The sequence below is a fragment of the Borostomias antarcticus genome (assembly GCF_949987555.1).
Source record: "Borostomias antarcticus genome assembly, chromosome: 1".
Classification (NCBI taxonomy): domain Eukaryota; kingdom Metazoa; phylum Chordata; class Actinopteri; order Stomiiformes; family Stomiidae; genus Borostomias; species Borostomias antarcticus.
In genome coordinates, this window is record NC_140234.1 from 53,664,437 (window position 1) to 53,691,846 (window position 27,410).

Sequence of the window (27,410 nt, forward strand, 5' to 3'; positions counted from 1 at the left end):
CCAACTGCGTGGCTCCAATCACATGCTCTACTACTGTACCTCATAAGGTGTGAGCCTACAGTACACATGCACATGCACACACGGCACACACACACACACACCCACCCACCCACCCACCCACACACCCACACACACACACACACACACACACACACACACACACACACACACACACACACACACATACAGACACACTACAATGTGCTTCTGTGTTGCTATTCTGTTGGTGCTATTGTTTTTGCTTGCCCGCCACACTCTGTTCTCTACTGTAGCCTACTGTATTGCATGTCAGTCAGGGGGGTCGTTATTCACTAGAGTTCACTAGTGTTTACTGCTGTCTGTGTGTGGAGGCATGTGAGGGTGTGTAGGTGTGTGGGTATGTGGGTGGGTGTCTGGGTGGGCATGTTGTTCGCACCATAGCTTGAAAACAAATAACCCTATGACGTTCATACTTGGTACATACAGTATATTCCACCCAAGGTAACCTGGACCTGTTGGGAGCGGATCTGAATTACAGGGCGGATCCACTATTTATTTTTCTCTTTCGTTATGAGTGTATAGGAGTTATTGATACTTCCGACAGAGGGCAGCAAAGACTACCTCTCTCCATTGCATGATTTCATGTTGAGCTCGCCTAACACACATTTTTACGGAAGAGCATTAGGGCCAACAGCAGAGGTTGTTTTTGTTTTTTCAAGCTTCTGAGTTTAAAGTCAGAAATTCTGTCTTTTTTCTCAGAAGTTATTTCTGACTTTTCTTCTCAGAAATTCCGAGTTTTTTTCTCAGACATTCTGACTTTAATCTCAGAAATTCTGACTTTAATCTCAGAAGTTATTTCTGACTTTTTTCTCAGAAATTCTGACTTTAATCTCAGAAATTCTGACTTTAATCTCAGAAGTTATTTCTGACTTTTTTCTCAGAAATTCTGACTTTAAACTCAAAAGCTTGAAAAGATAATAAACTCAGTTGTTGGCCCTAATGCTCTTCCGTACATTTTTGATACTGCGTTCGGCTTTTAAATGCAGTATCATCCTCAGCGTGCAGTCGACAAACACATTCAGTGGATTTCACACCCATACGGTCTAGCTTGGTTCCGGTTTTAAAACTCTTTATATAAGGATTTTCTGAAACGTCAGTGGAGTGAATGTACAGTAGCAATATTCACTTCCTGAAAGAAAGCAAAAGTGGGCAGTCACTTTTGCGTGCATGTTGGCACCTTGCCCAAGTGCAGAGTTAGTTAGTTAGTTAGCTAGCTAGTTAGTTAGTTCGTTAGCTAGCTAGCTAGCTAGTTAAAGGAGTTGTAAAGGGAAAATGCATGTTTAGCCCTGTTTTAAGGTTACTTATGATCATATACAATGATTCAGATCAAAACGTTGACAAAGCTAGCATTTTTGAGAAAGTTGATAATTGCTCTACCACCGTTTTGGTCATACAATGGATGTGGATGGACATCTTGAAAAATCTTTCAAAAACATGTTAAACTCTCGATTTCAAAGACAATAAGCTCACCGAGGGTGAAATTGGTGTCCGTTGGTGTTCTGACATCAAATTAGCCACAAAGTATGAATCCTGTAGGGTTTTATTGATCATTTTATGAAATCCATTGACTTTTATTGAAGCAACAGTTGTAGATGTGTAGATCAATCTGCAGAGGGGATTCAGGAAGCGGAACTACTTACGGTAGCTATTGTTATTGTTTATGTTGCTAGGCTACCTAGTTTGCGGAAGTTTACACATGTATGTGCTGCGACTAAATAGTTCTATGCTAAATATTTAAAAAAGCCTTTCCAGATGAACTAGAATCTTACTTTATGGCATATTATATGTCAGAATGCCAACTAACACCTCGGTGAGTTTCTTGTTTTTGAAATCCAAAAGTGAGAGGTGAATGGCTCCTGACTGCCTGGACCAGAGCTAAGCAACATGGCAAGTCAGATTATGGGCCTATACATTCACATAGGCAAGAAAACATGTTTCAAAGCCTAGGCTATATGAATATTTAATTAATTAATTTCATTTATTCAAAGTGTTGAATAGCCTGCTACTGAAATATGCTACATGAAGTGTCAACATTCTTGTATCAAGAGTACAATATTATGATTGAAAACGCCCACACATATTAAATACTTAAGCTAATAAATGAGACCAAATAAATGCTTTTAGGCAGAGTTTAGACTTTTTATTTCTTCATTAAAACAGAATGCATGCTACGCCTTTCATGCTTCAATGTCGGGATGTGTCATTATAAACAGTGTATTAGAATCCAGCAATTGCCTCTTCACGTATAGCCTATCTGCATTTATATCAAAGAATAATCACCAAAAGAACAATACTGCGTGCATAATCGATTTGACAACTGGACAATAGATACGTTGCACAGCAAATATGCAGTATCCAACAGTTCGTTCAGCAATGGTAGGCCTACAGCTATGGGATTAGCTCAAGTTTGGGTTGCTGTCAAAGCTGCCACTCTTATGTTGCTATAGCCTACAATTATCAGAACAATTAACATTAATTTGAAAGTTTTCCATCCACCCAGAAATGGATGAGGAATAAGCACCGCAAAGCGATCAATTCTCACGCAAGCAGGAGCCAGGCTGTTCAGTGCATTTCTCCCAAGCCCCCAGGATTCGAAATCTAAAGTGAAGGCCTATTGAACCGCGCCATCTTGGCTAGATTTGTAGTCATTTTGCTATTTCCGGTGACTTTTGTACTTGCGCAGTTGTGCTTTTCTGTCCGACGCGCGTCCACGCACGTTCCCGGCTCTCCCCGCTTTGATTTAGCAATGAAAACCGGCTTGCATATTAACCTGTTTTTGTAAAATATATCCATTGGAGAAATTATTTTTTCATCCAGGCATCTTAGTTTTAACAGGTTAAATATAACTGAACATGTTTTGTTTGCTAGTAGATGGTATTCATTCCGTTCGCGATAACGTTATTGCAGCCAGGCTAAATTCCTCCAGGGAGCCAGTGACCGGCGAGTTGAAGAGCTTCACTCCCCGCCAGCAGGAGCTTTGGCCGCGGCTACCGCATCTCGGATAACCCGCTGAGTTCATGGCTGCTATTTCACATTCGCCCTTGATCAATCCCAATACCGATCCATGGTAATAATGAATCAATCGTTCAGATCGGCAGTGCTGCATGCATGTTACAACATCATTGTTAGCTTTATTAACATAACCATAGACTGAAACCATAAACATTTATCTCTCTAACGTTAGGCTATCCATCTTACACCAGTCGGCCATTCGATAGCTAGAAGCGGTGCCAACGTTGACCGTGGACGCGCGTAGGACAGAAGTACAACTGCGCAAGTACAAAAGTCACCGGAAGGCCAGAAAAGCACAACTGCGCAAGTACAAAAGTCACCGGAAATGGTCAAATGACTACAAATTTGCCAAGATGGCGCGGTTCAATAGGGCTTCATTGTTGATAGCGGTCAGTGAATGGAGTGGCTGTATCCAGTTCTATTAATACATCCATGATTTCTCCGATCCGGTCGCGACCCAGTCTCTAGAATACATGTTTTGGACGCGTTGCAGACAGTTTGCGCATCTGGCCACCAGGGGGAGCAGTGCCCCCCTTGCCCCAGCCAATCTGCGCGCCTGATCCACTCCAAAATTGAATGGGTTCTAAAGTTTACTGTGACACCCCTACAGTTTTATGAAAATCGGTCTGGTAGTTTCTGTGTAATCCTGCTAACAAACAAACAAACAAACAAATACATAAATAAATGAACACGCCACAGAAAACATTACCTCTCGCCCTGTGACGTTGTCGCTGTGGCGGAGGTTATGAAATGTATAATTGAAAGAAATTTCTAGCAATAAAGTATGGTCTCTTCTAGCAAACTATCGTAAAACGTTTTAATTGGTTCAGTTGGGTGCTGGCTGGCACTTGATTGGCCAGAATGCTCAGCCTTTTCTAGAACGTTCCTCAACCAGAGCAGAGATAGAAAAGCCAGCAAGTTCTGCCTCACGTTCACGGGCTACTGTATAACCGGAGAGGGTCTCTAGTCTGCGGGTCTGCGAATTCTACAGCTGAAACAGGTTCGCTAGTGATGTCTTTGATTACACTGTCCGCCTTTTAGATAGGCAGAAGAGCTAGCACACAAATTGCTAAATGCATCAGTTACAGTTTGCTAGCTAGGTTGCATGAGATCTATAGCTAATGTGCCAACGTTACTGCTCTGAGAACGAATACTCACATACTCGCCATATAGTGTTTGTTTGTTTCTATAGATAGCTATCTATCTAAAATAAGTGATAAAATGACTGTCCGGTTGTTCAAATCTCAAAAGGGTGATCACGCAGTGTGTGCTTTTGACAGGCACCATGAGGTCGTGATACTGACGTTAATTTAAACGTGGAATCGTGGGAATGGTCAGTCATTATACGTTTTGTGAAATTGAGAAAGAGATCAAGATTTTCTGGGTACAATGGCTTTCACGGTTCTCGAACTATACAAACCGAAAGTTGGTGTGTACATTGGTGGAGTGAACTGTGGGGAGGAGGAGGAGACAGAATGTTCCAGCAATTTCCTGGCGATGTGAAGGCGCGCCCTCTCGCGCTGTTGATAGCAAGTTATGCAAATGTTTGTGTAAAGGGTGAGGCAGCGCGGGTTTTGGCTAGTCTTGTCCTCGTCATTCATCATTAAGAGCATGGAGGCTTTGACATTTTACTTGGCGACTACTACTGACTCCCCAGGATGCTCCGTCTGCTGTTAGGGTTGCTGCTGTGGCAACGCAGTCCCAAGTGTGTTGGCATAATGAAAGACAGCTGCTACAAAAGCTGTCAGTTGAGGGACTGTTTTGAACAGGTGCTGGGGTCATTCAGTAAGATAAAGATTAAGCCTACACTTATTCTCAATATCTTAAAATGGCATCACTAATATATATAAATAGGGCCCGAGGCTATATAAGGTGTGACGGATGCTAGCTATCAGGAAAAGACCCTAACAGTAGCCTAATCTCAACTCCCTGTCCCTGACAGTTAAGCCCTGAGCTGTACGCCAAATGGGTCTGCCATGCCTCCTACTCGTACTCCAGGAGTTTCATCGGTGACAGATAGATGAATAGATAAATATCAACTTTATTGATCCCGAGGGGAAATTCCTTTGTTGTAGCAGTACCATGGATGTATTAATAGAACAGTACACACAACCCAATACATACAACAAAAAGGCACATCGGGCACAAAAATGCACAAAGGGGCAGCACAACAAGGCACAACAAGTATACAGTATGATAGATGTACATAGATTTACTGTATTTTGCACTCGCTCCCATTTCTCACTGTAGTTTCATGATTTTCAGCAACCATGTCCAAGGGACCATCTGTTGGAATTGACCTAGGTACCACCTACTCCTGTGTTGGGGTTTTCCAGCATGGCAAGGTGGAAATTATTGCCAACGACCAGGGCAACAGGACCACGCCCAGCTACGTGGCCTTCACTGACACAGAGAGGCTGATTGGGGATGCTGCCAAAAACCAAGTGGCCATGAACCCCACAAACACCGTGTTTGGTGAGAAATGTAGCCTACTCTGTAATTGGTTGACAACTTGTGAGGGAGATTGAACAAGGGACTAATTGTGGCTACTGCTCATGCAATCTTTCCCCTTTGTGCTGACCTCAGATGCCAAGAGGCTGATTGGACGGCGGTTTGATGACAGCGTGGTCCAGTCAGATATGAAACACTGGCCTTTCACTGTCATCAACGACTCATCCAGGCCCAAGCTCCAGGTGGAGTACAAGGGAGAGACCAAGGCCTTCTATCCGGAGGAGATCTCCTCCATGGTGCTGGTCAAGATGAAGGACATCGCTGAAGCGTACCTGGGCAAGGTGTGCATGCACTGAACAGTCCTTTCAACTTATTTAGAGTAGAACATGTTGCCTATTACCGCCTCTGGTTTAACCTACTGTTCATAGTTGGGTCTCTTTTCCCCTAATTGTATGGTTGCCATTTTTGCTTTTTGTTTTATTAAATACACAAAAGATATAAAAGATTTATCACATGTAATCAATATGACCGTTTTCCTCCTGCAGACTGTGTCCAGCGCTGTTGTCACGGTGCCGGCTTACTTCAACGACTCTCAGCGCCAGGCCACTAAAGATGCTGGGACCATTTCAGGACTCAACATTCTCCGCATCATCAATGAGCCCACTGCCGCAGCTATTGCCTACGGCCTTGACAAGAAGGTTCATTCACTCACAGTTTACTCTTGTAATTCACAGGCGATAGTGTAATACAGTACCTGATCTGCAACTCATTGTGTTATTAACTAAGTAATTACTAATTGATTTAAGGTTGGATCTGAGAGGAACGTCCTCATCTTTGACCTCGGCGGTGGCACGTTCGATGTCTCCATCCTGACCATTGAGGATGGGATATTTGAGGTCAAGTCCACAGCTGGAGACACCCACCTGGGAGGGGAGGACTTTGACAACCGCATGGTCAACCACTTTGTAGCTGAGTTCAAGCGCAAGTACAAGAAGGACATCAGCGACAATAAGAGAGCTGTGCGTCGTCTGCGCACCGCCTGTGAGAGGGCCAAGCGTACCCTTTCCTCCAGCACCCAGGCCAGCATCGAGATCGACTCTCTGTATGAGGGCGTCGACTTCTACACCTCCATCACCAGGGCTCGCTTTGAAGAGCTCAATGCTGATCTTTTCAGAGGCACCCTGGACCCTGTGGAGAAGTCCCTGAGGGACGCCAAGATGGACAAGGCCCAGATCCATGACATCGTCTTGGTGGGCGGCTCCACTCGCATCCCCAAGATCCAGAAGCTGCTGCAGGACCTCTTCAATGGGAAGGAGCTCAACAAGAGTATCAATCCCGACGAGGCTGTAGCCTATGGTGCAGGTGAGACATATAGAGGGTTACGGTCAACAAACGTACATCTTTCTTTTCCACTGGATTGAATTTATTTCCTTATGTGATGTTGCAAAGTAAACCCACGTCTTGATATGCCTCAATAATGACATACCTATTAATGTTTATTATTTACTTGAGGGTCAGTGAGTGAGTGATGGATGACTGTTATGTGTTGGAACAGCTGTGCAGGCAGCCATCTTGTCTGGTGACAAGTCTGAGAACGTGCAGGACCTCCTGCTGCTAGACGTCACCCCGCTGTCACTGGGCATCGAGACAGCCGGAGGGGTCATGACTGTCCTCATCAAGAGGAACACCACCATCCCCACCAAGCAGACCCAGACCTTCACCACCTACTCAGACAACCAGCCTGGTGTGCTCATCCAGGTGAGTGGGAAAAACATAAAGTGTGAAAATAATCATGTTGAATACATTAACTTCATCACAATGGCCTAGTGTGCATTTTTAATGAGTAGTGCATGTTTACATAATGGTTGAAAAGCAGGTTAAACCTATAAACATGAATGTCGTGTGTGTTGTCAGGTGTACGAGGGAGAGAGAGCAATGACCAAGGACAACAACCATTTGGGGAAGTTTGAGCTGGCAGGGATCCCACCTGCCCCACGAGGCGTTCCTCAGATAGAGGTGACCTTCGACATCGACGCCAACGGCATTATGAACGTGTCTGCTGTCGACAAGAGCACTGGCAAGGAAAACAAGATCACCATCACCAACGACAAAGGTACTGTACACAAATGCTTTTTCATTTCGGAAACATTGACACTGACGCAAAAGGAGCATGGGTGACAAAGTCTGGTATACAACTGTAATATTATATCACAGATTTCAACAGCATGTCCCATCTCCTGTTCTGTCCCTGAAAAGGTCGCCTGAGCAAGGAGGACATAGAGCGCATGGTTCAAGAGGCTGAGAAGTACAAGTCCGAGGACGACGTCCAGAGGGAGAAGGTTGCAGCTAAAAACGGCTTGGAGTCTTACGCCTTCAACATGAAATCAACTGTGGAGGACGAGAAGCTGCAGGGCAAGATCAGCGACGAGGACAAACAGAAGATCCTGGACAAGTGCAACGAGGTCATTAGCTGGCTGGACAAGAACCAGGTATGGATTTGGCTCATTGGACCGGCTCTTGTAGAATACTGCATCATACCGGTCTTGGACTAGACTATTCAACTGATCATTTGCAAATGTCTCAATCAGGGTTATTAGAGCAATTTGTTTATTTGAGACTATCTCACTCTCTTTCTCTATAGTCTGCAGAGAAGGAGGAGTTTGAGCATCACCAGAAGGAGTTGGAGAAGCTGTGTAACCCCATCATTACCAAACTGTACCAGGGTGCGGGGGGCATGCCAGGCGGGATGCCCGAGGGCATGCCAGGTGGTTTCCCAGGTGCTGGAGCCGCTCCTGGAGGAGGCGGTTCCTCTGGACCAACCATAGAGGAAGTTGATTAAACTGGATCATGCTCAGTATTTCCATAAGGCCTGCTTTTGTGGAAAGGATGGGTTGATGGGTTTGGCACTTTTTGTTTGTTTTTATTCAGTAATTGTATGCTAAAAGCAACTCGGGTCCTCCTTTCCTCTTTTCCCTTTTATATTTTAAATGTTTATCGGTTTAGTTGTGAATGATCACTACAGTTCAAACAGCATGTTTTCCACAAGCTGAGCTATGTGGTTGAAATGTCTGCAATTGCACATTGCTGTTCGCAAGTTTGCTGTGAGACAATAAACAATCTCTAAGAATTCTAAAACTTGCTTGATATTCCCTTTTGTCATTTCATATTCTTGAGATCCAATTTATGCAAGTCTTTATACCTTGATACTCACAGTACCGAGTAAGTGTAGACAGAGACAGACACGTTGTTATACCCATTTATTTAGTGTATCTTCAATGGTCATGTAAACAGGAAATTGTCAGTATGTAAACCCAGGTAATAGGGATGACAATCGGTCATAAATTATGAAGAGCTGTTCATGGAATAGAGAGGTTTGGCAGATCAACGGGAGTTGGAGTTTCTTGGGCATTCATGCATCCGGTAGGCACACATGTAGAAGATACCTTTAGAAAGTCAAAGACAACAGTTATAATATAAATTTTATCTTTTAAATTTTAATTTTCAGTTAGCTATTCAAACGTATCAAAGTAACTACAAGCCCTGGGTTTTGATACTATTTGATACTATTTGAGAATTGAGCCACTGCACCTCTTCTAGACATGCAGCAGCCTACCACGGCACACATACCTGAGAAGAACATCAGCACCACGGCCACCCAGCCCATGATGTAGGACCAGGAGAACCGCCAGCTCCCGTAGCGTTTACCATAGTAGTTCACTGTCACCCCTGTGTAGACAGCCATTGCCAGCAGTACAAAGAAGCCTGCAACCGCCAGAGGATGAGAACGTCAGATGACATCAGTATGTAGATCAGAGAGTTGATTAGTGAGTGACAATATGAGTGGGAGGGCAGCAGGAGGAGACAGAAGAGAGATACCCACAGGAGATGAAGAAGAGGATGCCGGCTGCGAAGGTCTTGTCAAACCCATCGAAGGAGGAGTAGTGGATAAAGGCCATGACGCCAATCACGATGCCGATGAAACAGGCCAGCAGGGACAGGATCATGAAGGCACGGGTGGCGTCCCAGTATGCTGACGAGGACACAGAGAGGGCAAGGCTGAGAATCACTGGCTCACTCAGAACTTTAACACAATGGAAAACTGTCCTCTTTGCTCTCAATATTTCAGTAATAAGGTTCTATCTTGGCACAGTGCCCATAATAATACTTGAAGTAAATTGCCCTACAGAAGAGCATAACTGCAGCTGCAGCAATTGGGGACTTGGATGAGCAACCCTGAGCCAGTTGACAGGTCAGCTCCTTCATCAAAATGGTATTGAAGAAGAGGCTGCTGTTCTAACGTGTAATCTTGCTCTTACCAATGCTGTCCGTGTGTGTCATACATTTCCCCGGCACACAGTAGCGCCACAGGCCCTGGTGCATGTAATTGCTTGAATGACGGTACTGCATCCAGTAGTCAGTTGCCGTGGAGATGATGAGGAGTATGTTCCCCACTCCAGCGCAGAACAACCCACCTCCCATGAAGCTGTACATCCTGCCAAACACACTAACATACAGAGGAACTGAATCATGTTAGCTCTTGATGAGTCAATCATTCCCTAGTAACACATCATACAGTAGTGTTGAATTAAGTTCACTGCATATACATATTTAATCATATCCCATTTGTCTTTTTTTGAAGTCAGTCCAATTTAGTCAGTCCAGGTTATACTCTTGGGAGATAGATAGATAGATAGATAGACAGACAGATAGATAGATAGATAGATAGATAGATAGATAGATAGATAGATAGATAGATAGATAGATAGATAGATAGATAACCCTAACCATTTCATATGAAAAATTTTGCAGTTCCTAATCTAACACTAGATAGAACCTCACATGTCTACACATTCTTGGTTAAATCTTAATAACCTACCTTTATCCTTTTTTTTCGGGAGAAAAAAAGTGAGAGATTCCAATATTACAGGGGGGTTGTCAAAGCACTCTGGAGCCCAATATTGCCCTGGCTGTCAGGAAAGTTTTGTTTGTGCGTAGGAAACCAAGCGAACAAACGGCCCGGCAGGACAATGAAGCATGCTGAGCCACAACCAATCACAGAGGATGAGTTTTGTGTTTTATGGAATCTGCTGAAAATACAAAACTATTAAAGCGCTGGCAAGTCTCTGTGATACTGATGACACAGTGGTTTCAATTCAAAGTGCTGCGCTACCATCCACAGTGGACACAGGTCTGCAACAAAAAAGTTTAATTTCACATAGTTTATTACAGATAGAAAAGACTAGACAACTAGACAACTGGCAGTCTCCATTGTTGAAGTCATACAAAACATTGCATTCTCTTGACTTCTTTCATTACATCACCAGATGTTTGTAATTCAATTCTATAATGTTATTGACATGGCCAAGATGGATGGTTTTCATGTATAAAGTAAAAGAGTACAGTTATGGAAGGTGTAGGTCATGATGACTATTATGAATGATTTACTCTATAAAATGATCATATAAGATTGAAAGCATTGCCCTTATGTATTAAGTAATCTTGATACAGAATACTAAAATAAAGGCTACCAAACAAAAAAGTATCAATCATTTAATTTTAACAGTGGCAATCAAAACTATGTTGCCGGTGTCCGTTTTGTAAAGAAATGTGTCACCAAAGTAAAACAAAAACAAAAAGATTTTTGAGAGAACAAGCGAATTGGAATCTTATTTTCATCTCCTCAATTGGTAAACTTTACTATTGCCATGAGACTAAGAGGATAGTGTGTGGGAATGGTCAGTCTCTTTTCAGCATGAGCTTTGATAGGTAGTAGTTCCCTCCAATTTTCACTAGATGGCAGTTTCTATCTTATGGACATGGAGATGGACGTGGAGTCATGGATCCAATGCAATTATGTCCCTTATAGTCACAGACAAACGGGCAGATTCAAAGCCATTATAATACAAATATTCCCATGGTATTATTGGGGCCTGTGGGTATAAAAGGTTGAGATTTAACTTACTTTTTGGCTAAAATGTACTTTTCTACTATATTTATAATTTCATATTTACCCATACAGGTCTAAGGTATTTGAGATAAATTGTAATGATTATAATGTTAATGCTGAAGAGGATGTTCTTCATTTATCTAGAGGTATATAAGATCATGTTCATAGTCCCATCATTAAAGGAGTAGTAAAGGCAAAATGTATGTTTAGCCCTGTTTTAAGGTTACTTATGATCATATACAATGGTTCAGATCAAAACGTTGACAAAACTAGCACTTTTGAGAAAGTCAGATAATTGCTCTACCACCGTTTTGGTCATACAATGGATGTGGGTGGGCACCTTGAAAAATCATTCAAAAAATGTTAAACTCTCAATTTCAAAGACAAGAAACTCACCGAGGTGTTAGTTGGCGTTCTGACATATAATTCGCCATAAAGTAAGATTCTAGTTCATCTGGAAAGGGTTTTTTAATTATTTAGCATAGAACTATTTAGTCGCAGCACATACATGTGTAAACTTCCGCAAACTAGGTAGCTTAGCAACATAAACAATAACAATAGCTACCGTAAGTAGTTCCGCTTCCTGAATTCCCTCTGTGGATTGATCTACACATCTACAACAGTCGCGTCAATACAAGTCAATGGATTTCATAAAATGATAAATAAAACCCTACAGGATTCATACTTTGCGGCGAATTTGATGTCAGAACACCAACGGACACCAATTACCCCCTCGGTGAGCTTCTTGTCTTTGAAATCGAGAGTTTAACATTTTTTGAATGATTTTTCAAGGTGCCCACCCACATCCATTGTATGACCTAAACGGTGGTAGAGCAATTATTAACTTTCTCTAAAGTGCTAGTTTTGTCAACTAGTTTTTGATCTGAACCATTGTATATGATCATAAAACAGGGCTAAACATGCATTTTCCCTTTACTACTCCTTTAAGCATTAAATACAGTATATAGAAATTAAGCATATTTGTAAAAGCATGAGGCATAACTGGATATGCTTCTCTCCTCAAATATGAATTTACAGAAAAGTCAAAAATTCATAGTCCTATTCATAATCTAATCATCTTGATTAACAGTACAGTACATCAATCAATCATCAAAGTGTACTGTATACAGAATATTGCTATGTGTGGTTTTCAGGTGGATTTATGTCAATTAACCACTGTAAAATAAAAATAAAATAAAAATAACAAGGGACAGCTATAGTGACTGAATAGGACTGGCAGATGTGAAACGGTAATTTTTATACTGAACATGTAGGCCTACGTCTCTTTGAGTCAAGCGCTGTGGGTTGGTAAATAATAAAACGACTCCTATCAATTAGAAAATAATGTAACCTTTTTATTCTAAACTGATGATCCTCTCTGTGGGTCCTGGTGGCCAACCCTCCCTTGCTGCCCTATAGTGAATTTATACACTTGAACCAAGGTCCACACTGATGTGCTGTTTCCAGGGAAAATATATTTTCCAGTTACTGGAATCTCTTCATGTGGTGAGCAAGAACTACAGGAGGCACAGAAAGGAGTTCTTACCTTCTGAGGTGGAACAGTGGACCTTAACACCTGCCTCTAGTAGTAGCTGATTTAACATGCCTCATATAACTCATCCCTCACAACACAAACTCCTTCTCTGACTACTTCTAGTTATGAAACAGTGTTTGCTAAAAGGGGCGCTCTATCCTTTCTAAACTGTGTGGGCATTAGCCTTTCCAAAAAAGATGAAATGTATTTGCGTTTGTTAAATCAATAACACGATAATTACATGCCGTTTGACCTATTTATCTTTCAAATACAATATATAAAATAAAATCAAACATGTCTTTGAGTAACAAATGTTTTATTGGTCTTTTATAAAAGCATGACAAAAGAAATGAACTGGTGTTCAAGGATAGAGGTTCACACACGTGCAGAATCACAACCTAAAATGACAAGGCTATTTGATCTGGTGGTCAGAAGATAAAAGCCTGTTTTGCAAGCAAGAAGGTAACTCCAAGCTGACACAATCACAGACAGAGACTAAACACACACACACACACACACACACACACACACACACACACACACACACACACACACACACACAGATGCCCAATTCAGCTTGTTTGCACAGTTTCTACTACATCTTTTCTTGCTTGTCTTTCATCCCACAAATATCTTCATGTTTGAGGGATAAACAAGTAAACACACTGTACGCACATACATACATACATACATACATACATACATACATACATACATACATACATACATACATACATACATACATACATACATGAATGTACCTGTACATTCAAACATCTCCGGTATAATATGTAGTCATTTTTGACATTTACTGTCCTCAAAATACAATTCTCTCTTAATGTAATTTCAAACCATATCAAACCAAACCAAACTTTCAAAACTGGTTATATACAGGAAGCAGGGCATGATATCACAACAATCAACATAAATACCAATATCAGTAGATATTAACAATGGTTAAATGAACAAAACAATCTATTTAATGGCAGGTGGCACACCTTGATGCTTTCTGTTTTTTCTCCAGTCTCTCGTTGATACCATAGCAACAAGCTTGATGATCAGCGAAGTAGGAGAAAGCGAGAAAATGAGGGTGGCTGTCTGCTTCCATCTACACGAGGTTCTGAAAGCAAACGTCCAACACAATCACTAATGGTTGGTACCAAGGACTAATCCTGACACTGACAGTGTAATTTAGCTGAAGCTTAGCCACAGAAACATATTGTGAGAGTTTTGTTTGGGCACTACTAATTCTACCGATTCTACCTCCCTGTACAAAACATTATTCTCTTGAAATGTTGGTAAATTACTTTGAACATGTCTAATAAAAACAAATGAAAACACCTCAAACCTACAGTAACGTCAATTAACTTCAATAAACTTTGCCGTCAATTATTAAGCGCAGAGATGACCTGAAACTATGGCTTCATGTGTCACTGTGTGTGCTGGCTCTCTAGCTGCTGCATACCAATCACACACTGATTAAGACACTAGCAGACAATTGTATTGAATAATCACCCAACTGCACCCTACATTAACCAATTAGCCAAGGAAGACAGGCAACAGAAGTCTGGCACTAAATCTGGACTCACCTCCTCCCTCAAGTGAGAATCTCCAAGGGCCCTGGGTCCAGTAGTGGCCCGCAAGGAGGCCCCGCCTCCCAGAGAACCGTAGCCTAACATCTGGCCCCTGGGGAGGAAGCTTGGCTGACAGTATTGGATTACAGCCTCATCTGCAGATCACAATAGACTCCAATCACTCAAAAGTGCAGCTGGATTTATATGGGTCAAACTCGGAGCAGACGGAACCCTCCACCACCTCCGTGTTGGGATGAGGGGATTGCCATTTGATATGTGTGTGCTTAAACTGATGGGTCCTAAATCTGGGGTGGAGTGGGGTGGGGTGGCAGGCGATTTGCATGAGTAAACCACACAATCCCAATATGTATATACAGTAGGAGGCATGACTATACTGTATGTTTTTCTGTTCATATACCTATCATTGACACATTGTGTGAGATAACAGGCCTATCTACATCTATGGTGGTGTGATGCGTTATCTACATCTATGGTGGTGTGATGCGTTATCTACATCTATGGTGGTGTGATGCGTTATCTACATCTATGGTGGTGTGATGCGTTATCTACATCTATGGTGGTGTGATGCGTTATCTACATCTATGGTGGTTTGATGCGTACCCTGGGACGACCACTTGGTAGCTCCTCTCTTCTGGTGTGACTCACCCCCCTCCCTCCTCTCTCTGTCCACAGAGGTCCGGCTGCAGGGAGTCAGGAGCTGCGGGGAGTCATGTGCAGAGGGCGGGCTTGGTGGAAGGGGCAGGTCTGCAAAGGCGTGATTGACAGCTAATTATTTAGCAACTCACTACAGTAAAACACTAAAAACACTCCGTCAGTACATCTGTACAGTATGTGCACATGCCATGTGGCCTACCTGCTTGGTTGTGCAGCTCTCTCCTGTGCGCGCTCTCCCGGGGGAATCTCCTCTTTGTTCTGGTTCTGTGTCCCTGGCTTGTGTGGGCTGACTCCGCAGCCAGAGGAGGAGAATGTCCTGAGGGAAGAACGGTGATGTCATGTTCAAGAGATTCAGAGGACAGAAGGATACTGAGTACAAATATCCCCTTTATGTACTGTAATGTGATAACAGTAAATAATTCAGACTTCACAATTGGGCCATACTGTATGTACAGTACATGTAAGCCAAACAAAGAATAATTAAAGATCCAACATTTATGATTTTCATAACATTTAAACATTTCAATATTGCTATACTGCCATGATAAATCAAGAGGGATAAGTGATTGAGCTCCTCTGAAAGTCTTTGTAGACTTCTGTTTGGCTCTGCTACAGTAATTATAATTATATTTAAAATTTGGGGTCGGGTGGACACTAGCATAAACAAAAATCCTGGAGGCGTGGTTCAAAGTGTGCTTAGATCTAATCAGCAACATGGGACATTTTTCTTTGACCATATGTACCCAAACATACAAACTGTGAGATCAGACTGAATTTACCTTATTGCTATTCTGTAGGTGGCTCATGGCGCAGAGGTTAAATACTGCAGCTTTAATTCTAATGGCCAGTTAGGATTTTGTGTTATTTTATGTTATATGAAAGCACCACAAACCTTTGCCACAACTCTCTGAAGCAAAGCCCCCCCTGTGGACAGCATCAGCCCATTGGCTGGCATGGTATGACAGGCAGCCTTCACAGGCCTCCTTATTGTCGAACAGATCTGCGTTGGACTGGGTGACTTGTGTGGCCGGCCTGTAGCGAGCCAGTAGGTCAAAGTGCTGCAGCCGCAGGCTGTCGGTAGGGGGGCGTGCCTCCTCCTGGGGCAGAGTGCCTCCTTCTGTGGACTGCAGATTGTATGGCACGGCGTGGATCAGCTTCTCCTCTTTGGGGGCCAGGCCGGGGAGCTCCCCTCTGGTGCCATCCATCAGGTAGGTCCTGACTGGCAGAGGAGGGCACCAGTCCTCCTCGTCCTCATCAGGGCTACAGCATAGCCAGGTGGTAAACACACAGAGTTAGCTACTACTGCAGTGCTGGAGGAGCTATCAAGATCTGCATCAGTGAGTGTACAAAACACAGCGAACACAGTGCAAAACATGGTAAAACACTGAATAATCTTGGACAGTATTTCGACATCAAAAAAACTCTTAGAGACTCTTAAAGTAAACAGATACGGGGTGGCACGTACTGTATCTCGAGAGGTACTGTAGAGCAGCTGGCTGGGGATCGTAATGTCCCCGGTTCGATCCCAGCTCCTGGCAATGTGCTAAATTGTCATTGAGCAAGACACTGAACCCCAAATTGCTCAAGGGTGGCACAGTAGCTCGGTGCATTACACAGAAGGTCCTGGGTTGGATTCCCGCATGGACTATCTCCCAGGCCTTTCTGTGTGGAGTTTGCATGTTCTCCCTGTGCTTACTCGGGTTTCCTCCAAATAGAACTCCAATATGAAAAATATACAGGAGAACAGATGCTCTTCAGTTCTGTCCCTGACCTTGGACTTGATCCCCGGGCGCCACTGATGAGGCTGCCCACTGCTCCTGGCTGCCCCTGGAGGAGGACAGCCTGAATGGGAGAAATGCAGAGGATAAATTCTACCGGCAACCGCAGATGTGTGTGTGTGTGTGTGTGTGTGTGTGTGTGGTGTGTAGTGTGTCGCCGCTCTTACATATTGTAGAATGATTATATAGGCAGTGTGGGGAGTTGAGAGAACAAAGAAGAACCAGCAAATTGTTTCTGGAGAGAGGAGCGACTTGGGTGATCTGTGTTGTCATAACCATGGAGATGTCGGGGCACATTTAATGAAGGATGTGTCATTGTAAATAGCAAGAGCTAATGCAGGCTGTCAGACGGTCACTAATGTCATTTCAAAAGACAAAGTCCACTCAGTCCTGCCGCCAGATACATCTACAATCTAATCTGTCACAACCAGTTAGAGTGAAGGCTGCTACACTACGAGTTGCCCCCACAGCCTGCAGACAAGACTGTTTTTCTAGGATAGCGTTTGTCCAGTTGTCACTCCCTCCCTCCCTCCGGTCAATGTTGACCTGCATTTCTCTGTTGGCACCACAAGAGGCAGTAGTCCCAGCACACCAAAATAAAGAAAGCCACCAAAATCAACTCACTGATCTCCACTGCACAAGTAGAGTAGCGGTGAAAGCATTGGACTCCCACCCGGTAGATCGGGGTTCAAGACCTGATGGGGATGATTTTACGGGACTACCCCAAACCTCCACAAGTTCATCCTTTCACTCCAACCTTTTCCCAGATAACACACAGATATCAGCCCTCCATTGGAATCAGAGCAACAATCCACTGGAGTGTTTCTACTGGGGGGTGTTTAGAGGGGCACTGTTGTTAAACAGCTGAAAAATGTCTGCTGGCGAATCGTAGATTAGTCTTAGCCCTATGTTACTAGCTATATAAGCGTTAGCTCTATGTTGCTAGCTATGGCTTTGGTAGAGATTTTATGGTGAATGGTCTGCACTTATATAGCGCTTTTCCACCTTAGCGGCACTCAAAGCGCTTTACAATGTCTTCTCATTCACGGCGGTAGCTGCCATGCAAGGTGCTAACCTGCTCATTGGGAGCAATTTGGGGTTAGGTGTCTTGCTCAAAGACACTTCGACATGTGGACAGTCGGAGCTGGGATTCGAACCACTGACCCTTCGATGGTTGAACGACACGCTCTACCAACTGAGCTACAACCGCCCCACCCCAGTATTTTGATAGCTTCTTCATAATATTATCATGTAATCTCTGGTTATATGCTATTGGCAGCTAAGAGTAACATACTTTGTTTGATTTTTATGTTCATTACGTTCTGTTGTCCAAGTATGATTTAGTCCACGTTCTTGTTAGTTGGCTTCAAACGTCTATTACCGGTGATAGACTGCATTTACCGTTTTCGACCACAGGAGGGCAGCAACAGGCTTAGATAGACTGTGTTCTTTGTTCAGTTTCAATAGGCTCTTTGCACAAGCTCCACTACTTCCTGAAATTCTACAGGCATCCTTATTTCCTGTCCTATTATTGGATGGAAGTGATTAATCAGGTGTGCGGCGCACACACCTGATTAATCACTTCCATCCAATGGTATAGGACAGGAAATAAATATGCCTGTAGAATTTCAGGAAGTAGTGGAGCTTGTGCAAAGAGCCTATTCAATGAGTATTTGAGTTAGGCTATTTTAGTTATTTGTGTAAGTATTCCTGTTAGTTATATATTATATGTCTTTATTATTTCAGAGATCACAAACTCAATGTCTATTTATGTAAGTGAAGAGAATTGAAAGGTCAAATAATGCGCACTTAAGAAACTGGGCTCAGCATCATGATCATGATCACAAGTTTATACCGTTTACATATTTCTAAGCAATAGTAGTGTCTACTTTTCATGTCCGTGAGTCTAACAAAATTGAATATGCATGGGTTGTGTCTTTTGTCTTTTCTCACGTGACCATCATTCCTGTCTGGGCTGATAATCGACCACTATGTTCCTGTGATCTGGAATAAATAAGTGCAGAGGTAGTGTTGTTTTCTCTTTCAATGTCTAGTTAATGGAGTAAACAGTGAACAATTCACCAAGGGGTGGATCAGGATCTCCTTCAATTAGGTCCTCAGAATTTTAACAATCAGAAGTGGGCCTTACAAAAGCTTGAGAATCCCTGGTGTAATGTAATAGTCTGTTGTAAATAACAATAATGTTTAGAATTTAAAGCATGCCCCGAATTAATGGGTACCTCGGAGCATGAAGGTGTCCCCTCCTCTCCCAACGTTCCTGTCCTTTTCTACTGTCGCTGTGCCAATAAAGCAGAAATGTGTTTCTGAGCTAATAACTTCTTTATCCCTCTTAGGGGCTACGTGGAAAAACCCAGTCACGAGGGGAACCACTGAGGAGGCACTGCAGCAGGAGGCTACCAAGTACCTGAAGAGGGTGTCAGACAGGGAGGGTGGCTGGAGGCAGCGCAAGAGGCTCGCAGAATCACTCCTAGCCCCACAGCAACTCAAAATACTGAACTGCTTAGGAGCACCTGGTTCCATGGCCCCAATCACTGGGCTGACTGTGATGTAAAACAAGTCTGCAAGTTTTTTTGAAAGGAAATGTACAGTCTGTTTTGCAGATGAATTAACTGTGTCAAACTGATTGCAGAAACTGGGTGACCAATTAAGTGACCGATTACATTTAAGTATTAAGTCTCATTGATATACTAGACTTCTGCTTACTGTTATGTTTCTCTGTGTATGCAACTCTGTTGTTGTTTTCTGCTCCTCCTGTTCTCAGTTCTACTCCCAGATTCCTGAGTGGATCCAGTTATAATTAAAGGTATAATATGTAATATGTGGATTAAGATAAAAAAAATAAAAAAATAAAACATCCATAGGGCTTTGCGAAGGCTGCAGAGTAAAAGTATTGCTTTTCCATAAAAAATGATATTTTGTCTGAAATTATTACATTATGAAATTTTGATGGACCAACAATGACACTCTGTTGATATCCTACCAGCCAATAGTATTACAGCGTTGGTACTGCGCGCTGGGTTGCCAGGTAGCCTACTATTCTAGCTTCACCACTGTGAGATTAGCAGTAGCCAGCTAACATTATACTTCCATGAATTAGCAGCATTATAGATGTTGGTTAGCATCAAGTGTGTGTGCGACTATAAAACGGCAGCTTTTCTGTCCACTCTTTTCAGCGAAACGTTTGGTAAAATGGCCGAGTTTCGTCGTCCTGCTTCTCCGCCTGAGCCCTGGCGAACCGTACGATACGAATGTCAGAAGCTCAGTGACCGAAGGAGCAAAAGTTGGATAAATATCGGGCCAGCCTTTGCTCATTGGACAGAGTTTATGGAGTTTCATGGGATAAAGTCGCATGGTGACATGGCTACTTTTCTACTAGACCGGTAAGCTAGCTAACTAGTAAGTATTAGTTAGTAAAGATACTAAGTATCTTTCTTGGAATCTGTGTAACGGTATGTTCCTCTCGGAGTGAAGATCTTATCACAGTATGACTGAAACAGTGCATTCTCTGGCATTTTGGCAACCAATACGTTGTGTTGTTGCAGTTCTTATCTTTAGACACTAGATGGGGGAAATAATCCATATAATACATATTATACCATTAATATAATTCAAAGCATTTTAATAAATATGAGCATTGTGATTTGTCGTTTGTATTTCTCACTGGATATTATCGAAGTTATGGAAAAGTGTGGTTACCTGGTGGTGCTATGTCAGTTATTGAATGAATGTGCAGTGATTGAACATTTGAATCCTGTTTTGAAATTATACCTACAGTATACTGTAGGTGTCTCAGTAATCACCCATTATATATTAGGCTATACTTTGTATGTATTTACCTAGGTAAATGTTTAGTAATTGGGGGACTATGAAAGGAAGGTTTACCCAAAAAATGTTCAGAGTAAGTTCATTTAGCAATAGAAATCCATAAGCCTAGGGCCAATGGGTTGCCAACTCGTCCATCGGGGACCTGCTGTAGGTCCGTTAGCCTTGTGTTATCTGGGTTTATCCCTTACCTTTGTTCAGAAACAGAAGTTGAACCAACTGCAGCAACATAGCTAACGTTACAGGAATCATCAGTGTAACTGCTTTAGCCACTGACCGTGACCATTAATGTTATGGAAGCTGCTGCTAGTTGTTGTGAGCTCATGAGCTAACTGGCTATCCCGCTCTTATTGTGCTGGATTAGCATTGGAAGCATTGGAACTGATGTGTCCAGGCGACAAGACCTATCTTCATTTATCAGACATTATTTAATGTAATTTCAATTCACAGCTATTTCAGTGGCATGACTAGCTTCCGTCCTACCAGTCCTGAACAGAAACAAGCCAGCCACGCACATAAGCCAGGCTGGACCTGCCCTGGTTAACTCCTAACTATCACTGTAAACTTCACGAAAGCCTACACTTCACGTCTGTGCCCAGTCTGTAGCACTGATTCGGCCCCTGGCGTCATTGATTCTCCGTCATGTCGTTCAGTTCAATCCCCATGTAAACAGAGAGGAAGTCATAAATCATAACCTAATCATCATAACCTAATGAGGGAGGACGTCAGAGCGGACACGACACAGCTGGAATAGGAGCAGTGATTCATGAAGATGAAAGGAGGCCTCCAGCGCTGGCACTGTTCTGCAGATCCCTGAGCTGTTTGTCCACCCAACTGTGGTTAACAGGCTGTCCCATGGGAAGTCATCTATGAGGTGGTACTATACAGGGACGTGTCTCACCTCTGCCTCCCCTCATCCTCGTCTCTCCTGGTATGATTCATGTCTTTATGTGCAGGAAGTGGCAGTGACAGCATGTCTTCCCAATTGAGAGGAGCAGGCTTCGATGGAGGCCCCATGGACCTCTGCCTCACCAGCTTAGCTACAGGGGCACAAAGTAACACATGCACACTTATTAGAATCAAATTATAGAATTCAAGGCAGTTTAAATCTGGAAGAGGAAGAGATCAAATATTTTGTTGCTGTCAGATGAAAACCACTTATCTCCAAAATGGTTGAAAAGAACATTCCCAATTTCTATGTTTGCGCATGGCTGTAAGCCAGCGCACCTACAGCAGGATAGCGTTTGTCTGGTTATCACTCCCTCCCTCCCTCCCTCCCTCTGGTCAATGTTGACCTGCATTTCTCTGTTGGCACCACAAGAGGCAGTAGTCCCAGCACACCAAAATAAAGAAGGACACCAAAATCAACCCGCCGATCTCCACTGCACAAGTAGAGTAGTGGTGAAAGCATTGGACTCCCACCCGGGTAGATCAATTAATTTCATTCGCTCATCTTTTGGATGAGTGAAAAGTTCCCCCAATTGTCAATGTCAATGTCAACTTTATTTGTATAGCACATTTAAAACCAGTGGTTTGCCAAAGTGCTTTACAGTAAAAACAATAAAACACAAATCAAAACACAATAAGTACACACATGATACATACAAACAACACAATAAGCATTAATAAAGACAATAGATGTAAAATCTGTGATCTGGTAAGAGGTGTCTATGTGCAATCAAAATGCCAAAGAGAAAAAATGTTCCAGAGTAAGGGGGCGGCAACAGAAAAGGCTCGGTCCCCTCTACTTCTAAGGCTGGACTGAGGGACATCAAGGACCATCTGCTGAGCTGATCTCAGAGCTCTAGAGGGCTTGTGTAGGTTGATCAGGTCCACCAGATAACCTGGCGCCAGGCCATTTAAGTCCTTAAAAACTAATAACAGAACCTTCAAGTCTATCCTAAAATGGACAGGAAGCCAATGCAAAGATGCAAGTACTGGGGTTATGTGTTCACACTTTTTGGTGCCTGTTAGGAGACGAGCTGCTGCATTTTGGACTAACTGTAAGCAGTGTAAAGCAGATTGTTCAATGCCGATGTATAAGGCATTACAGTAGTCTAGGCGAGAGTTGATCAGAGCGTGAATGACCCTCTCGAGGTCCTTTTGGGAAAGATAAGGCTTAACCTTGGCCAGGAGCCTCAACTGGTAAAAACTGGCCTGGACCACAGAGCTGATCTGTTTGGACAGTTTGAAGGAGCTATTAAAGACCACACCCAGATTTCACCCACACCCAATTCACTGTGAAACGGACATATCTCGACATGGGAAGGTCACAGAGACACGGGGTTTGGACTGCCATAAAGCTCTCGACCAACTGATACCAAAGATGTTCTGCTAATGTGCACGTGCGCGCACACAGCCGTGAAATGCATTCTCATTGACAGAGGTCTGTAATGCCCAAGCACCATTTCAAATTTAACATGAAGTCACATGATGAGCTGTTTAGATAACATTTAATTGGTCCCAGGGCCGGGAGGTGTTCAGAGATTGTAAAGATTCATCTTGGGCGGAGGGTTTAAAACTCATCATTGCATGCTCTACCAAAAATTGGAGTGGCCCTCCCTTGAGCTCAGGAGAATACATTATGGAGTCTTATTAACGTATAGAGCCCTATCTATCTGTCCGTACGTCCGTCTATCCATCCAAAGTTTAGTCCCAGCTTTCAACTGAATTGAAAAAATCTCCAAAATGGAGTTAGGTGGTTTTCAAACTTATTCTCCTTTTCCTCCAACACTACATTACATGTACACTTGTATGTTTGTGGTTTTACAAAAGGCAGCCCTTACCACTGCTTGTCCTGGAGTACTGGAGCTTGGCGTAGTCTGATCCGGAGTGGCCTGACTGGATGGTCCACTCGTCGAGATCTTGTTCCAGGCTGCAGGTGCCCACGTTAGCCAGGACGGGGGTGTTGGCGTAGGGGTCATGGCCCTGCGTGTAGGGCACGGTGGAGTAGCTGTCATAGTAGGTCAGACACTGCAGGTCCTCCTCTGCTGTGGTGTGGATGGTGCTGTAGATGGGACCGTCGTTGGACGCAGAGCTGTACTTCTCTGACTGATTCAGGTAATTGGAGATCCCAACTGCTGGACAAAATACAAGCATGTCTAGTGGAGTGTAGCACAGAAATAAAGAAGCTTTTTGGTTTCTCAACCGTTCTTGAAATGATCCATCACGGATCTGAAAAGAGCATCAACATGACCCTCTACAGTTCAGTATGTCAGTTAAAACAGATACTCTCCTCCTATCTTTATCATAGCCACATACACATAGGTATAAGCTGTAGTAAGGTATCACTTACTGTGGATCTTACCATTGTAGTATCTGTCTGTGGAGTCCAGTTTGCCGGAGCAACAGTTGACCGAGTCTTTGCTGCTGTGGTTGAGGCTCGGAGCTGGCCAAGAGTCAGCCAGCCAGGGGTAGTTACCCATGTTAGAGTTCAACATGCCAGGGCTGGAGGGAGGGAAGGAGAGAGAGAGAGAGAGAGTGTGGGGGGGGGGGGGGGGGGAGAGAGAGAGCGAGAGAGGGGGGAGGGAGAGAGAGAGAGAGAGGGGGCGGGGGGGCGAGAGAGAGACGCATAAAAAGAGCACAGGTGAGACTTTTTAAATGGTGTTTACATTAGGCATAAATGTAATTGTTGTTGTTCAAGTGAAACTCATGTAATTACTGTCCATCGATGAGACCAGATCCTTCACCATGAGCAAATCCAACTGCCGGGGGAAAAAATGTCTGTGTTAACCTCAGTTTTTGCACTGTGGCTTTCATCCAAGGGCAGATCAGCATGCCCCACTCAAGGGCACAAAACAGTGTGTGCCACGTGGGACTTTGGCATGCAAATTCTAATTGTCATTTCATTAAGGCCATGCTGCTGACCCACATACAGTACACACAGACTAAAAGGCATACAAAAAATGACTGGAAAAATACACTGAACCCAGAGATCTGATGAAATCCTAATATTCTGAAACTTATATTTTGAGATAGTGTAAAAACATAATTACAGTGGTCGAGTTTGTAGTGTGGATGAGTGGGTGCATGATGCAGGATTAAATACTCAAAGACCAAGTTGTCTAGCACTGTAAAACTGGTTATGAAGGCAGTACTAAAACAAGAAAACTATGATGTATGTTTGGGGTACAGTATAAGGATTATTTGGATGACAGTATGCAAGAGTCATACAGTACCCGCAGGTGTGTACGCGAACGAGGTGGTGTAGTGTCCCAGCTGCTTTCTCCTGCGATGGCGGCAGTACAGCCAGCTACTGACGCCCATAAGCACCAGCCACAAGGCCACGCCCAGCCCAGCGATGAAGGCTGGCTGGCTGACCACACCTGTGATCTGCTCCGATAGGCTGCGGCTGCTGTCTTTCAGCCCTGGGCCTGAGGGCTGGTCCAGGGGCAGGCCTGAGGGAGAGAATCAGAAGAGATTAGTTTACATACAGTACTTGGCATCCTCAGCGGACTGCTTGTATAGTAGCTCTCTGGATGTGCAGTGAGGCAATTTGTTCCGTGCTGTAAAACAATAGCTGTGTTTACATACACACACCTTTTTTCTTAATCTGACTGAATTCAATCCTCTTGAAGATTTCAGGGCAACTGTTGACATGGGATGTGATCTAATACGTTGTTGTGTTTATATGCGCCAAGGCATGTAATGGGAAAAGCTGTGTGACATGGTCCATGCAAGCAGGCAGGAGTGAGTGAGTTACTATGGTTACGGAAACTCAAGTCAAAACTTTGCTAATGGATATCTATCATCTGTTATTGTGATGCGCTTAATCAAGCACTGGCTTGATAACTTTACTGGATGTTTTGTGGGCTTGTTTAAATAGGTCGTCATTCCATATTTTTCTGCCATCTAGGCGTCCAATAATGTTCAGTTCTGTGTTTGGATTAAAAACAAACTCTCCGCTGTGGCCCAGTTCTGCTTGGAAACAATTTACCCGCCACAGATGAATGTCCCCTTTTACAGAGAGCATGCGCAGAAAGAACGCAGCCAGAGAGTATTCCGTTTCATTGTTTACATGATACAGTACTTCATCAGTTTAAGAAAAGATTTAAACTACCCCTCTGCAACCGAGTGAAATGTCAGTCGGTTTGGGCCTGTTTATTCAGATTGAGGGGTTTATATGGAGCATTTTTATTTGATTTGGGCTTTTAAACCTATTATAATCGGATTATTAGGCTCCATGTAAACGTGCCTATTGTGTCATCGTGACTAGATCTGATCTTTTTCTGGCCTGGTCTACCGGTGTTCATGTGTATTACCACAGTGGTGTGTTATGTAACTCACTGAGCACCAGCTTGACAGGCGGGCTGTGTGCGCCCACGCCCAGAAGGGTGACGGCAGACACCACCACGCTGTACTGGAGGTCAGGCAGCAGTCCCGTCAGCAGGATGGACAACACCGCGCCGTCCACCGTCCGGTTGATCTGGCTCTCAGTCTCCCCGTCACCCCCCAGACACCACACCTGAGAGGCACAGGGCTCAGGGTTCACACCTCTACTAACACGGCAGACAGTCATCAGGATTAAGAGTCCTATTCACACATACTTAACACAAAGGTTGTTCAAACTGAAGACCGAGATGGGTTCTATTTCAGTTACGGGCTAGACGATAACGAGGGCTCAGAAGTGAGACAAGCAGGACTTGATTGATGATGTACCCACACTGAGCACAGGTGACAGACACTCAGTGTTCTATTCAAACAGCAGGCAGATGATAGGGTTGGTAGATAGATAGATAGATAGATAGATAGATAGATAGATAGATAGATAGATAGATAGATAGATAGATAGATAGATAGATAGATAGATAGATAGATAGATAGATAGATAGATAGATAGATAGATAGATAGATAGATAGATAGATAGATAGATAGATAGATAGATAGATAGATAGAGGTGGAAAAGTATAGCAGCAGTGTGAGGGGGGAAGTACAGCAGAATAAAGAATACACATTGAGATACACATAATAGATTAAATTAAATTACAAATGTACACATACAGAATGCATATAGAACATATATATGTTGTCAGCTCAGACTCTGGTCAGCAATACAAAGACAACAAAGTAATCTTCCTCAGAATTTGCATGAGCTCATTCAAATTCTGAGGATGATTACTTTGTTGTCTTTGTATTGCTGACCAGAGTCTGTGCTGACAACAGCTACAACATAATGAGCAATTTACCAGTGATTGATTAAAGTGAGCTTGTGTTCAGATGTAACTCCTGCTGTTGACACAGCATCCTTACAAAGCATGTTTGGCAGTAAGCCATAATTGTCAGAAGAAGGCCTACTGCTGTTACAAATTGTTTTTCTTCTATTTGTGTGGACAACTGCAGTCACTAATTAACTACCCACTGTCACGCATCAGAGAGGACTGGAGTAAACCTTTTCCAGCAGCCAGGTTGGCTTCAATACTGTGGTCTTACCTTGTACTCAAGGACAATACCACTCTGAGCATCACGGGGGGGAGGCTCCCAGGACACACTGATGCTGGAGCTGTTACTCAGTTGAACCACTGACATAGCTTGCGGAGGTGTACTCAAAACTGAAAAG

At 43.3% G+C, this 27,410-nt stretch overlaps 2 protein-coding genes and 1 pseudogene across 3 annotated transcripts in view; 1 reads left to right on the forward strand and 2 right to left on the reverse strand.

Moving 5' to 3' along the window:
• Nucleotides 1-3,941: 3,941 nt before the first annotated feature.
• On the forward strand, nucleotides 3,942-8,628 carry LOC311312580 (heat shock cognate 70 kDa protein-like; annotated as a pseudogene). The gene is made up of 9 exons (XR_014631341.1): nucleotides 3,942-4,051; nucleotides 5,317-5,526; nucleotides 5,638-5,843; nucleotides 6,048-6,200; nucleotides 6,309-6,864; nucleotides 7,058-7,260; nucleotides 7,417-7,615; nucleotides 7,759-7,991; nucleotides 8,144-8,628. The product of XR_014631341.1 is annotated as a heat shock cognate 70 kDa protein-like (transcript).
• A 255-nt stretch (nucleotides 8,629-8,883) lies between these two features.
• LOC311308671 (lens fiber membrane intrinsic protein-like) lies at nucleotides 8,884-9,993 on the reverse strand (the record flags this gene model as incomplete). The annotated part of the gene is made up of 4 exons (XM_084437679.1): nucleotides 8,884-8,945; nucleotides 9,130-9,264; nucleotides 9,383-9,532; nucleotides 9,819-9,993. The coding sequence occupies 4 exons, from the start codon at nucleotides 9,991-9,993 to the stop codon at nucleotides 8,884-8,886; spliced, it is 522 nt and encodes a 173-aa protein (XP_084293805.1).
• A 3,992-nt stretch (nucleotides 9,994-13,985) lies between these two features.
• LOC311307775 (roundabout homolog 2-like) overlaps nucleotides 13,986-27,410 on the reverse strand; it is a gene marked incomplete at its 5' end in the record, with an annotated part of 50,677 nt that continues 37,252 nt past the window's right edge. The window contains 12 exons of the mRNA XM_084436644.1: nucleotides 13,986-14,103; nucleotides 14,573-14,712; nucleotides 15,179-15,322; nucleotides 15,432-15,548; nucleotides 16,125-16,492; nucleotides 21,755-21,893; nucleotides 23,640-23,930; nucleotides 24,161-24,300; nucleotides 24,515-24,557; nucleotides 25,032-25,250; nucleotides 26,140-26,317; nucleotides 27,284-27,402. Of these exons, the coding sequence (XP_084292770.1) occupies nucleotides 14,092-14,103; nucleotides 14,573-14,712; nucleotides 15,179-15,322; nucleotides 15,432-15,548; nucleotides 16,125-16,492; nucleotides 21,755-21,893; nucleotides 23,640-23,930; nucleotides 24,161-24,300; nucleotides 24,515-24,557; nucleotides 25,032-25,250; nucleotides 26,140-26,317; nucleotides 27,284-27,402 (1,910 nt within the window). The 3' untranslated portion in view covers nucleotides 13,986-14,091. The remainder of the gene's footprint in view (nucleotides 14,104-14,572; nucleotides 14,713-15,178; nucleotides 15,323-15,431; nucleotides 15,549-16,124; nucleotides 16,493-21,754; nucleotides 21,894-23,639; nucleotides 23,931-24,160; nucleotides 24,301-24,514; nucleotides 24,558-25,031; nucleotides 25,251-26,139; nucleotides 26,318-27,283; nucleotides 27,403-27,410) is intronic.